A 14,143-nucleotide genomic window follows, 5' to 3' on the forward strand; every position below is an offset into this window, starting at 1 on the left:
GGTGTGCGCGCCGTGCGTGCACGTTCGTTGGAAGACTTTTTACCCTAGCAACTCCAGTGGGCCGGCAGGTCGCCCCCTAGAGTGGCGCCACCATGGCGCTCGATATATACCCCTGCCGGCCCGCCCGCTCCTCAATTCCTTCTTACCGCCGTGTCTGTCGTTGGAACTGTGGAGCGCAGCATAGCTGTCCTCCATGTCCCTAGCTCTCCTTCGTTTCACTGTTCTCATAGTTGTAGATAGTTGTAAATTGTAGTTAGTTATTGTTGTTTGTAGTATAGCTGTATATACTTATTAGCGGGTTTGGGCTGTAGCCCTTCCCTGCGCCCGGCACCGGGCCCATGCCTGGTTCGCCGGAGTTCAAACAGTGCTCGGCCTGCAAAAAGCCGATGCCGACCAGCAATCCCCACGATGCCTGTCTGAAGTGCCTGGGGGAATCGCACATTTCAGACAAGTGCCGCATCTGTAAGGCTTTTAAGCCTCGGGCAAAAAAGGAGAGGGACCAGAGGTTAAGGACTTTCCTAATGGAAGCGGCACTTAACCCTGTGGCCCCAACGCAGAGCGCCGGCTCCGCGCCGGCACCGGACCACGCCGGCACCGGAAAGACACCCCGGCACCGACCTTCCCTGGCACTGGGACCCGCCGCAAGGCCCTCGACGTCTGCGACTCCATCCTCGCAGACTCGAGCGGAGTTCCCGGCACCTACCTCTGCCGCGGCACCACCAGCAGGGATTCCGTCGACTCCGGGCCCCGGAGGTCTGTCGAGTCCGGTCCCTCCTAGCTCCCCTATAAGATCTGGGGTTGAGATGTTGGTCCCTTCGACGCCAGAGACATTCACTTCGGCGCGGGACCTGATTGCTCTCACGGAGCCTACCCAGGCTCAACCCCCGGTACCCCCGGTGCTGGTTATATCTAGAGGTAAGCCTGCGACAATGCGAGCGCCGTCTCCGGACTCGCCCAGCCGGCACTGATCCCCTTCGAGGTCCCGGCACCGTGGACGTTCTTGCTCCAGGCGCCGCTCGCAGTCCCGGCACCGCTCCCCTCAGCGGTACCGGTCGCACTCGCGGCGCCGGTCATCTTCCGGACGGTCTCGCTACTCCCGGCACCGGTCTGGATCGAGTCGCCACTACCGGCACCGAGACTCCAGGAGCCGTTCCCGTCTGCAGTCAACACCCCGGTCGACCTCCCGGCACCGCGCCGGCGGCAGGTCCCGGTCCCGGTCGACCTCCCGGCACCGCGCCGGTGGCAGGTCCCGGTCCCGGTCCCCGGCACCGAGAAGATCGTCGAGACCGAGAGAGCCCTATCAGCCACGTTCGTCCCCACCATGGCCTTCCCAGCAGCCGTCTGTCTCATTGCAGTCAGACAGCATGTACGCCCTGGACGCAGACAGACCCGCGGCCCTCTTCCATAACCCTCCTCCGCAGGATAAGGGACCACAGCATTGGGGTTTCTGGACGCCCTGGGCGTACCATCAAGCCCAGGGCCCTCAACACATTCCACCTCAACCAGTGGCATCTGAGTGCAGGGCTCCGGAGGCCTCGTTGTCTCGCCCTCCCCCCTCTCTGGTGGGGGAAGACCGATCTAACCAGCAGGACCCTGAGCTCCCTCCAGAATCAGAGGCGCTGGTGCAGACGGAGGCCTCCGTGGACCCGCTTCTACCAGGGGTCTCCTCGTCGTCCTCCCTCGATGAGGCAGTGGCGGGAACGTCATCCTCCAGTCCTCCCCCACTCGATCTCAGGGCGCACCAGGACCTCCTCAGGCGTGTAGCACAAAACTTGAACTTGCAGGCTGAGGAGGTTTCGGAAATCGAAGATCCGGTGGTGAGCATTCTCTCAGCGGATGCTCCCACCAGAGTCGCCCTTCCCTTCATTAGAACTATTCAAGCCAATGCTAATACCATCTGGCAATCACCGGCCTCCATCCCTCCTGCTGCACGCGGGGTGGAGCGCAAGTATATGGCACCCTCCAAAGGATATGAGTACCTGCATGTCCACCCAACCCCATGCTCCCTCATCGTGCAGTCTGTGAACGAGAGGGAGCGCCACGGGCAGCAGGCCCCGGCACTGAAGTCCAAGGAGGTGAGGCGCATGGACCTGCTAGGCCGGAAGGTCTACTCAGCGGGCGCCCTCCAACTCAGGGTCTCTAACCAACAGGCCCTCCTTAGCCGCTATGCCTATAACTCCTGGGTAGCAGCGGATAAGTTTAAGGAGTTGTTGCCTCAGGATGCGCGTCAAGAATTCGCAGCAATTCTTGATGAAGGCAAGAAGGTCGCAAGAACTTCATTGCAGGCATCCTTGGACGCAGCAGACTCGGCCGCCAGAACTCTGGCTTTGGGGGTTACAATGCGCCGCATCTCCTGGCTACAGGTTTCTGGCCTTCCTCCGGAGCTCCAACACACCATCCAGGACCTCCCGTTTGAAGGTCAGGGCCTGTTTTCAGAGAAGACCGACCCCAGGCTGAAAAGCCTGAAAGACAATAGGGTCATCATGCGCTCTCTAGGGATGCACACGCCCGGGACGCAGTGCAGACCCTTCTGGCTGCAACAGCAACAGCAGCGCCGGCTCTATCCCCAGTACCGCCGGCTCTATCCCCAGTACCGCCAGCGGCAAGACTTTAGTAGATGCCGAAGCAGGAATGGCCGGCGCAGACAATCGGGCAACCAAGGGGGGGCAGAATCAGGGCTCCTCTAAAGCCCCACCTGGCCCAAAACCTTCGTTTTGAAGATGCGCCCGAGGACGCTGTACCAGTTTCCCCCATGGATCCATCCCCCCTGTTTTTCCAACCACCTTTCGTTCTTCCTCCCGGCGTGGACCCAAATAACTTCCGACCATTGGGTATTACGCACTGTGCAAACGAGATACCGTCTGCAATTTATTTCACACCCTCCCTCCCGCCCCCCCACCCTCGTCCCTCTTCAGGGACCCCTCTCACGAGCAATTCCTCCTTCAGGAGGTGTGGACGCTCCTCGACAAAGGAGCCATAGAGGCGGTTCCGGAGAACGAGAAGGGCAAAGGGTTTTATTCCCTCTACTTTCTGATCCCTAAGGCCAAGGGAGGCCTCAGACCCATCCTCGACCTGCGGGAACTCAACAAACATATGGTGAAGTTGAAGTTCCGCATGGTATCCCTGGGGACCATTATCCCATCTCTGGATCCTGGAGACTGGTACATCGCCCTCGGCATGCAGGACGCTTATTTTCATATAGCCATTTTTCCGCAACACAGGCGCTTCCTTCGGTTCGTGGTCGACCGCCACCATTATCAATTTGCGGCCCTCCCGTTTAGCCTCTCCACGGCCCCGAGGGTATTCACGAAATGCATGGCTGTCGTCGTCGCATATCTTCGACGCAGTCGCATACACATATTCCCATACCTCGACGACTGGCTGATTCGAGACACGTCAGAGTTGCAGGTCCGCAACCACGTCCGCAAGATCAGCAGACTCTTTGGAGCTTTGGGCCTCATTATCAATGTGGACAAGTCCACTCTGCTCCCCACGCAGAGGATAGAGTTCATTGGGGCCATTCTGGACTCCACCTTGGCCAGGGCCGTTCTGCCGCTGTCCAGGTTCCAGACGCTGTCGGCCATCATTCGGCGTCTACAGATGGCTCCCTTGACCTCTATAAGGACGTGCCTAACCCTCTTAGGCCACATGGCGGCCTGCACCTTTGTAACGGGTTATGCGCGGCTTCGCATGAGGCCCCTCCAGTCCTGGCTTATCACACAATACCGTCCGGCCAGGCATCTGCTGGACACGGTTATCACCATCCCCCAGGAGGTATTGGATTCCCTCTGGTGGTGGCTAGACCAGTCCGTAGTGTGTGCGGGGCTCCCGTTTCATCCGCCCCAACCCTCGGTATCCCTAACAACGGATGCCTCAGACCTGGGCTGGGGGGCCCACCTCAGAACACTGAGGACGCAGGGCCAGTGGTCTACTCAGGAAGTGGCCCTCCACATCAACATACGGGAGTTGAGAGCAGTCCGCCTTGCTTGCCAAGTGTTCTCCCATCAGCTTCAAGGTCGCCGTGTCTCAGTATTCACCGACAACACGACGACCATGTACTATATCAATAAGCAGGGCGGCACGAGATCCTCTCCCCTATGTCAGGAGGCAATGCGACTCTGGGACTTTTCTATAGCCCACTCCATTCACCTCATGGCTTCCTTTCTCCCCGGAGTGTGGAACACGCTAGCAGACCGTCTGAGCAGATCCTTCCTTTCGCACGAATGGTCCCTTCGCCCGGACGTCGCCCTCTCACTCTTCCAGAGGTGCGGTTGTCCCCGGCTGGATCTCTTCGCGTACAGAGGGAACAGGAAATGCCAGATGTTCCGCTCCTTTCAAGGGCGGGAACCACAGTCGGTAGCAGATGCCTTCCTTATCCCGTGGACGATGCACCTGCTCTATGCGTTCCCTCCATTCCTGCTTATCCACAAGGTCCTTCTGAAGGTGCGCAGGGACAGGGCCCGCTTGATTATGATAGCTCCAGCGTGGCCCAGACAACATTGGTATCCGATGTTGCTGGACCTGTCTCTGGCCGACCCAGTCCCCCTGCCCCTTTACCTGGACCTGATCACCCAGGACCACGGCAGGCTCCGTCACCCGGACCTTCAGTCTCTACACCTCACGGCTTGGCTCCTGAGTGGCTGACCAGGTCAGAACTACGGTGCTCTACCCCTGTACGTCAAGTACTACTGGGCAGCAGGAAACCTTCCACTAGAGTGACATACTCGGCCAAGTGGAAGCGTTTCTCCTGTTGGTGCACGGAGAGGGGTTCCCTCCCTATGGAGGTTTCTATTGCCAGTATTCTTGATTACATCTGGTCCCTCAAGCAGCAGGGCCTGGCGATATCGTCCCTTCGGGTTCACCTGGTGGCTATCTCCACCTTTCATCCGAGGGGAGATGGCTGTTCGGTTTTCTCTCACCCTACGGTGACTAGATTCCTGAAAGGACTAGAACGTGTCTACCCCCAGGTTCGACCCCCTGCCCCTACCTGGGATCTCAACCTGGTTCTGACTCGGCTCATGGGCCCTCCATTTGAGCCGTTAGCGACTTGCTCCCTGCTCTCTCTCTCCTGGAAGACTGCTTTCCTGGTGGCCATCACCTCAGCCAGATGGGTGTCAGAACTCCGGGCCCTCATGGTAGATCCCCCGATACGGTCTTCCATAAAGACAAGGTGCAGCTGAGGCCACACCCTGCCTTTCTCCCCAAGGTGGTCTCAGCCTTTCACGTCAACCGGGAGATCTTTCTCCTCGTCTTCTTCACAAAGCCCCATTCGTCCCGCAGGGAGCAACAACTCCACTCGCTTGATGTCCGTCGGGCACTCGCGTTTTATGTGGAAAGGACCAAACCGTTCCGCAAATCCCCCCAGCTCTTCGTGGCAGTAGCAGACCGAATCAAAGGACTACCCATTTCCTCACAGAGGATCTCCTCGTGGGTGACGTCCTGTATCAGGACCTGTTATGACTTGGCTCGCACCCCTACGGGCCATGTGACTGCGCACTCCACCAGGGCGCAAACATCATCGATGGCTTTCCTCGCCCGCATGCCCATCTAGGAGATTTGTAGGGCGGCGACCTGGTCCTCCGTCCACACCTTCGCTTCCCATTATGCCCTGGTCCAGCAGTCCAGAGATGACGCGGCCTTCGGCTCTGCAATGCTCCATGCCGCGACTTCTCACTCCGACCCCACCGCCCAGGTAAGGCTTGGGATTCATCTAACTGGAATGGATATGAGCAATCACTCGAAGGAGAAAAGACCGTTACTCACCTTTGTAACTGTTGTTCTTCGAGATGTGTTGCTCATATCCATTCCACACCCGCCCTCCTTCCCCACTGTCTGAGTAGCCGGCAAGAAGGAACTGAGGAGCGGGCGGGCCGGCAGAGGTATATATCCAGTGCCATGGCGGCGCCACTCTAGGGGGCGACCTGCCAGCCCACTGGAGTTGCTAGGGTAAAAAGTCTTCCGACGAACGTGCACGCGCGGCGCGCACACCTAACTGGAATGGATATGAGCAACACATCTCGAAGAACAACAGTTACAAAGGTGAGTAATCGTCTTTTCCCTTCACTCAAGGCAGGGCTAAGTATTATCTGACTATCCCTGATAGGTGTTTGTCTAACCTACTCTTAAAAATCTCCAATGACAGAGATTCCACAACCTCCCCAGGCAATTTATTCCAGCGCTTAACTACCCTGACAGGAAGTTTTTCCTAATGTACAACATAAATTGCCCTTGCTGCAATTTAAGCCCATTGCTTCTTACCCTATCCTCAGAGGTTAAGAACAATTTTTCTCCCTCCTCCTTGTAACAACTTTTTATGTACTTGAAAACTGTTATCCTATTCCCATTCTGTCTTCTCTTCTCCAGACTAACCAAACCAGTTTTTTTTCCAATCTTTCCTCATAAGTCATGTTTTCTAGACCTTTAATCATTTTTGTTGCTCTTCTCTGGTTTCTCCAATGTGTCCACATCTTTCCTGAAATGTGGTGCCCAGAACAGCAGACACTACTCCAGTTGAGGCTTAATCAGCACAGAGTAGAGCGGAAGAATTACTTTTTGTCTTGCTTACAGCATTCCTGCTAATATATCCCAGAATAATGTTTGCTTTTTTTGCAAAACAGTGTTGCATTGTTGACTCATTTAGTTTGTGATCCATTCTGACCCCCAGATCCCTCTCTGCAGTACTGCTCCTTAGGCAGTCACTTCCCATTTTGTATATATGCAACTGATTGTTCCTTCCTAAGTGGAGTACTTTGCATTTGTCCTTATTGAATTTCATCCTGTTTACTTCAGACCATTTTTCTAGTTTTGTCCAGATCATTTTGAATTTTAATCCTATCCTCCAAAGCACTTGCATCTGCTCCCAGCTTGGTATTGTCTGTAAACTTTATGTGTACTCTCTGTGCCATTATCTAAATCATTGATGAAGATATTGAACAGAACTGGACCCAGAACTGATCCCTGTGTCATATACCCTACCAGCCTGACTGTGAACCAGTGATGATTACTCACTGGGAACAGTTTTCCAACCAATTATGCACTCACGTTGTAGTAGCTCCATCTAGGTTGTATTTCCCTAGTTTATGAGAAGGTCATGTAAGACAATATCAAAAGCCTTATTAAAGTCAAGGTATACCACATCTTCTGCTTCTCCCCCCACAAGACTTGTTAGGCATGTAGTTTGTCATTTAACACTTTCCTAAGGATACATCTACACAGCAAAACTCCCCTCACACCAGTGTCGTCTGACTCAGGCTTGCACTATGGAGCATTTAAAAATAGAAGTGTAGATGCTCCTGCTCAGGCTGGAGCTCAGGCTCTGAGACACTCCTTCCTTGTTGTGTCTCAGGGCCTGGGTTCCAGCCTGAGTGGGAATCTCTAGTCTGCTTTTTATAGCCCTGTAGCACAAGGCTCACGAGCCTGCCCCAGTCGACATGGGCTCTGACACTAACTGCCACTGTTTTGGGGGGGGGGGGGGTTTGTCGTGTAGATGTACCCTGAGAGATTTTGAACAAGCAATTTTTCCCTTAAGGAGTGCTACATCTTCACTGACTAGAGTATCAAGTGAAAATATACACATACAAACATACAAAAGCAAAGCATTGTCTAATTTAAAACTGTAGTCTCTTGCATAGGTCGGTCAATCTTTTGTCTCCTGTTTGTTTTTTTTTGTGATTGGGGCTATTTGGAGTTCACTTACAAAATCAGCTAAACATGCAGGAAAACAGATCTGAACAAACAAACTTTTGAGTTCATTGTAAAAGGACAACTCCTTGGGGAAATATTGGAAAACTAACAGTACATCCAAAATACATTAATTCTAACTTTGAAGTTTTCAGTTAAAATATACACATGCATTATAAATGTTTGAAGATTTTACTGAACCTAGACCCAAGTCCTTTAGTTTGATACAAATAATTTTTAATTTTTATATAGTTTTGGTCAAAATGCTAAACTTATGTGATTACAAAACATATAATTATTAAATATTTGTGTGACTGATATCCTGTGTTCAGAGCCAAACTGCTCTTTTAGATGTGATACACAGGAAACTAAATAAACACATTTACTGAGCTGGAATAAAAATATACTCTAAGGAAGTAGGATAATGTCTGTTTAGAGATCACTATTGAGGAAAAATATATATAAAGAACAGAGGGTGAAATCCTGGCCCAAGTCAATGAGTGTTGTCAGTTGGGCCAGGATTTCACCGAGCATATTGTACCAAATGTTTATTAGAAGGCCCTTTTTAAAAAATGTGGGTTTAAATTTCGTATTTGGAAATAACTGGCACAAATAATTGTGGGCAGATTTTCTCGTACAGCAGATTTTAATAAGGCTTTACGTGTCTTCAGTATGTGATTTCACCACATAAGTGCTAGGGGTCAGATTTACAAAGGTGCTTAGGCTCCTAAAGAGGCAGTTAGAAGCCTATGCCCAACATTTCATCACCACTAACATTCTCAAAACTACTGCTCAGTTGCTGCCTAACCCTGTAGGCACCTAAATCCCTTAAGGATCTACGTTTCTGTTGGTAGGTGTGCTCAAACTGCCTAAGTCCTGACACTGCCCTGCATCAACTGAGCTTCTGGGAGCCCTCTTGCACACCTAACCCCAGCGGGATTCTCACATTAGGTGTGTTTTCCCCCTCCACCTCCCATCAGCTCACTTGGAGGGCTTGATCTGGTAGGTGTGCACTGAGCCCACCTAACCTACACAAAAGTCAGCCAGGGGCAAGCAGATCAGGAATTTTTCTGTCTGGCTGACTGATTCGGAATGCCCAGTGGTTTGGGCACGCCCCTGGGATGTGAAAAACCTGGGTTCAAGTCCCTGGTCCAAATCTGGCAGAGTGGGAATTTGAACTTGAGTTTCCAGTATACAAGGTGGGTTCCCTAACCACTGGCCTTTTGGCTGTGGGTGTGGAGAAATGTCTGATATTTCACAGGAGAGGGTTGACCTCATTCAAGAGCCTAACTCCAAGAGATGGTTCACTACAGAGAATCCCAAGCAGAGATTGGTGCCTTCCTTTGGCCAGTCATTCTGACACGTGAGGCCCAGATCATGAGGGTTAGACTCCTAATTCCTTTTGTGCATCTGGGCCCAAAGCCCCATTACTTTCCTTGGTATTTCACTTCTGGCTAGCTTAGGCATCTCCCTGCTCAGCTTGCTGGCTTCTGAGAATCCCTTTCTTACTATATAACTCTCCTATACAATGCGTGGGGAGCTTAACTTTGCTGTAAATTTCACTCGGTGGCAGGATGCCTAGAAGTTAGTCATTGCAGTGTCTAAAGTCCCTTTCTAGTTCCAAATGCTATAAATTAAACTTTCAATTCCATTTGCAAACCTGCAATCTTTGAGCACGAACTTGTGGGCAGAGCTGAGGTACTCTGAAAAATCAGGGCTGATTTACTCAGTGCTTTGGATTAATAAATGATGACTGGGCTTTCAAATAGATATTTTAATAGTGTTTCTAACTTCACATTTGGAAGTTCAGATGCACACTTGAGAACAAAACCAACCACTGATGTATCTGTGCCAATTTAGCATCCAGTTGCTGGTTGTAGATATTTTGTTGAAGTGTCCTTGTTTGCAAATGGGCCCTTATGCGGTTAACTGGATGAACATATATATATTTGCAAGTTTAATTTTTAACAGACCATATTACTTTGCAATAATAAAGTCTTTTGAGAAACTTTACAGATTTTTGTTTATCTTTATAAAAACTCATGAAGATCCAGTGTTTTAACTGAAAACAAATAGGGACAGTGAAGTACTTTGTGAGCAGTAAATTAGCTTTTTTCCCCCTGATTCATAGATTCTGAGGCCAGAAGGGATCATTGTGACAGATCATAATTGATATGGCAGTATCTGGTAGTACAATGGAGACTTCTTTTTAAAATTGTATTTTTATAGGCCTGCCACAATATTCTAATACCTGAATAAGGAAATAATATCAGAAGTATTATGAACAACATAAGTATTTGCTGTGACTGTAGGCAAGGATTTTTTCTCACTATTGTTGCATTTACTTTTATTCATGTTTTGATCATGGTAAGCCATTTTAGAATACAACAAGCTATATTACTTGCTAAGTTATGGTTCTATAACCTGAATGGTATGTGAAGCTGGTCTAGGGTCTAGATCACACTAGGATAATGTAATTATTCTCCAGGACCAGCATTAAGTTTTCATGTGCTTAACACAGTTTGTCTTTGCTCTTTGTAGGTCACCTGGTGGTACACCTCTTCCTAAGACAAGGAAAAGGCAGAGTTCACAGTGGGATCCAGCAGCTCTACTAGCTCAGGCTCTAAAGCAGAAATTTGCACATCAAAATGGCAATGATTCATTGGACAAAGAAAACAGATCTTGTGACAACTCTCCCTTTTCCAGTCCAGAAGCCCCTCTGGTAAGCTCTTATTTACTCTCTCTCTTCCCAAAAAGCCCAGACAAAAATCCCTCATCATGCTTTTCATCACATACACACAAGTATTAGGCTATCAGGGAATGTTGGTCATCTTGAGATGCTGGAATCATGGAAAAACCAGTGAGTGAGTGGCAAAGCTTGTCAGTGGAATTAACTATCATGGAACACTGAAGAGAAGAGAGTGGAACTGTGAACTGATAGCGGCTTAGTTTGTTAAAATCTTAAAATTTGTGGAAAATGGGCAAAACATCTGATGATGTGACTAGAGGAAAGCTTGACTAGCTCTTATTTTTTTCAGTCCTCAGGGTTGATTTCACTAAGTGCCTGTTTTATTATTCTTAGTGTAAAAGTGAAAGCTGAAATCAATACTGTGAAAGCTAGTTGGTTACCAAACATGTACATTTGTGACTCAACATACCTATCATCAAAGGAAGTGATAGAAATCAAGTGACTAACTTGACTGAAGTAATAAAACAGAATTCCTTCTAAAGTTAAATATACTCATTGTCAAGTGGCAAGATAGAGAAGACTCATGTTCTGATAAAAATGGAGATAATCTTTTTCTGCAAGGTCTTTGGAAGGTTTTATTCAGTGTCAAAGTTGCTCTTGAAGTGGAAGAGTAGATTACATCAGTCTGAGTGAGACGTTAACAATGAACATAATAGAACATAGCAATGATCATTTGATTACTTCACAGTTCACCAGCATCTGCTTCATTCAAGAGCAATTTCTGTTAAACTTTAACACCCCAAAAAGGCAAAGATCAGCCAGTGATTACCTTTAAGTTGTTTATGGCAAAGTCTAGAACTTGATAAGAAAGTTGCAGCTGCCTTATGCTATCAGCATTATCTTCTATCTAGCACAAAAGGAACACTTGATATAACCAACTGAAGTTCTTTGCCTTGAATGTACTCTTCTGGACTGATTTAAGTTTCTATGTATGCTACTAGATGCTCCAAGTGAGAGAGAATAAAAGAGCTAAAAGAATCAACATTTCTATTTAAACAAGATAATTGATCAAACATGAGAAATGACCCGATAATGACTACAAGCATGCATATATTGAAAGTGTTCCTCATTAGCATTACTGATTTTTCATCTTTAAAAACCAAGAATGTAGAGAGATGTCTGACAAACCTATGTCATTTGCTCAAAAAATTAAAATACAGTGAAAGATTAGAGATTTCTGGGGGGAGAGAAAGAGACAAACACACACACACAGGCCCTCCATGCTGGGTAAAGGGGCTACAGTCGTGTAAAAAATCATCATTCCCCTGCAGCAGGAACTGTGGAAGATGGCCGTAAGCCTTACTGTAGGACCACTGGTAAGTACTGGCAATAGGATCTGTGCTGTAGGTAGGAGGGCTGTGTTGGGGGGAGTGCTGCACAGATTCTGAGCAATATTTCTGCCCATAAAGCAGCCTGCAGAGGTTAATATAACTTAGCCAAGCCCGCAGGGGGCTTTGTGTTATGTCAGGGCCTGTCTAGCCACTGGAATAGCTCAAGATTAGGAGGGCACAAAAGTGTGTTAAACCCAGTATAGTTGCTCCAACACCTTCTGCCCTCTTTTGGCCTGCAAATTCTGTGCAGTGCCTCTTAGAGGTGCATTACAGAATCTCACCTTTAATGTATTGATGTTCAGCATCCTTATTTTAAATCTCATTTTGAAAAATATCTAACACAGTTCCAAGTATGTTGTGGAACATCAGAAATTCTGTTGCAGCCACCATCATATTCATGGTTGGCTGACTGAAGAAAGGGTTGATGTTCCACTTTTCGAGTGAAGCTAAGTCGTCTCAGGAAGATTGTCTATATTTGTGTTCTACCATAAAAGTGTGTGTTTTGAAATTTGTACTGAAAATGAGGAAAATTTAATATCAAAATAGTCTGCATTTTACACAACTGTACAGCTAAGTGTTAAATTTATAAACCATTAACAAGATTAGAGATACAATGGTTGCAGTCTCAATAAAAATTTAGGATGATTAAATAAAATAAAAACTGGAACTACAGAGACGAAATCTGCATTTTATTTCTGAGATACTACAGATCCCTTCCATTAAGTCAGTGGTTCTCAAACTTTAGTATTGGTGACCCCTTTCACATAGTAAGCCACTGAGTGTGACCCCCTTTATACATTCAAAACACTTTTTTATGTATTTAACACTATTATAAATGTTGGAGGCAAAGCGGGGTTTGGGGTGGAGGCTGAGAGCTCACGACCCCCTCAGGGGTCCCAACTCCCAGTTTGAGAACCCCTGCATTAAGTAATCAACATGATTGATCCCAAATACAAAAGTCACAGAGCTGGTTGATCCCAGAAAAGGTTGTGTCAAATTGTTGGAAAACTGTGAAAGTAAGTTAATGGAAGACAATTGAACTCAATTTGTCAACTTTTAAGACCTGTTGTCCAACCAGCTTGTCCATCAACTGCTTGTGTGTGAGGGGGCACACATCTGCACTGCTCTATTCAAAAAATTTTTGCTGCTAAAAAAGCAAATAAGTTGTTGAGTTTATCTATATCTAAAGTCAGACACAAAAGCAATGGTAGGCCATTTTATTTAGACTGGGGACTTCAACCTTTTTGTTTTTAACAATGTGAATGTTCTTTTGTGTTTTGAGTAAATACACATATGAAAGTGATTGTTCATGTACATTGTTTCAACTTCACAAAACATTTATGGGTTTTATTTTTCCCCAGCTGGGGAAAACTCCAACAGCCCTTCCACCCTGCAGTATCTTCATGTTAAAAATTTTATTCTTTCCCTGTTGAGTATTCTTAGACATTTTATTGAATTAAAATTATTTTGATTTTTTTCTTTTAGGTTGGACGTCACATTTTGAAGCCAAACTCAAAGAACAGCCTCATAAAAGCTGAGGAAGTAACACAGATGTCAACAGCAAAAGCAAGGGTACATACTTAACTGATGGCGCTGTGTGGAAAAACCCAACAACGGGCATGCTCATGAGTGGCAGGACCATTTCAGGAACAATTTCATAAAATGTGTACACTGGGATATACTGCTCCCATGCCTCAGGAGCTATGGTTTATAAAACTACCTCTTTTGATTTGAGTGTCCCAATAGCCAAGCTTGTCAGTGTGTTGTCTGCTTATAAAAAATTCTTTATTGGCATTTATTACTTTATAGCTGCAGACCAGAATATTTGCAGATAACTATTTAGATACTCTGAATGGGAAGCAGTTCATATAAAAAAGACTGGAGGCTGAAGTATACATGGGAGTGTGGAAACAAAATATTAATAGCTCAAGAAATTAAGTTTTAAGTGAAGCAGGTATGTACTATGTAATCAATAATAATATTGTCCCTCACTGAGAAGGTAGCAGGTCTCTCTGAGCTTCATCATAGCTTCCTAAAGCAACTCAGTATTCCATGTGCAAATAATCTCTTAACTTATTCTGGATCAACAGAGAAGTTCTCCTTACTATGTAGTGATGGTACTTGCCTTGTTTTAATTAAGTCAGATATGAACTGTGTGTTAACTGCCTGCAATGAGAAAAATTTATGTTCTGTGGCAAAAAAGGGCTCTGGAGAGACTTCTGCTTTCACAGGCATAGTCTAAAATCATTATGTAAATAAACATTCATTGACTATGGTGTCTTTCCCTTTTGCTTCCATATTTTAGGTCAACATTTTGTTGTTTTGTACATAGTTTATAAAATAAATTACTCTTATGTCAGTGAAGGTGTTGTCCTGTACATCA

General features: G+C 47.3%; 2 protein-coding genes across 8 annotated transcripts in view; one reads left to right on the plus strand and one right to left on the minus strand.

Annotated features, from left to right (window-relative positions):
* MTFR2 (mitochondrial fission regulator 2) overlaps positions 1–13,638 on the plus strand; it is a 28,082-nt gene extending 14,444 nt beyond the window's left edge. For all 7 annotated transcript variants that reach the window (XM_050949782.1, XM_050949780.1, XM_050949785.1 and 4 more), the window contains 2 exons: positions 10,222–10,402; positions 13,246–13,638. In XM_050949782.1, coding sequence (XP_050805739.1) covers positions 10,222–10,402; positions 13,246–13,344 — 280 coding nt within the window. In that variant the 3' untranslated portion in view covers positions 13,345–13,638. The remainder of the gene's footprint in view (positions 1–10,221; positions 10,403–13,245) is intronic.
* PDE7B (phosphodiesterase 7B) overlaps positions 1–14,143 on the minus strand; it is a 708,282-nt gene that overhangs the window by 382,696 nt on the left and 311,443 nt on the right. The gene's annotated exons all lie outside the window — the stretch shown is intronic.

Source organism: Gopherus flavomarginatus, chromosome 4 (assembly GCF_025201925.1).
Source record: "Gopherus flavomarginatus isolate rGopFla2 chromosome 4, rGopFla2.mat.asm, whole genome shotgun sequence".
NCBI classification, from domain to species: Eukaryota; Metazoa; Chordata; order Testudines; family Testudinidae; genus Gopherus; species Gopherus flavomarginatus.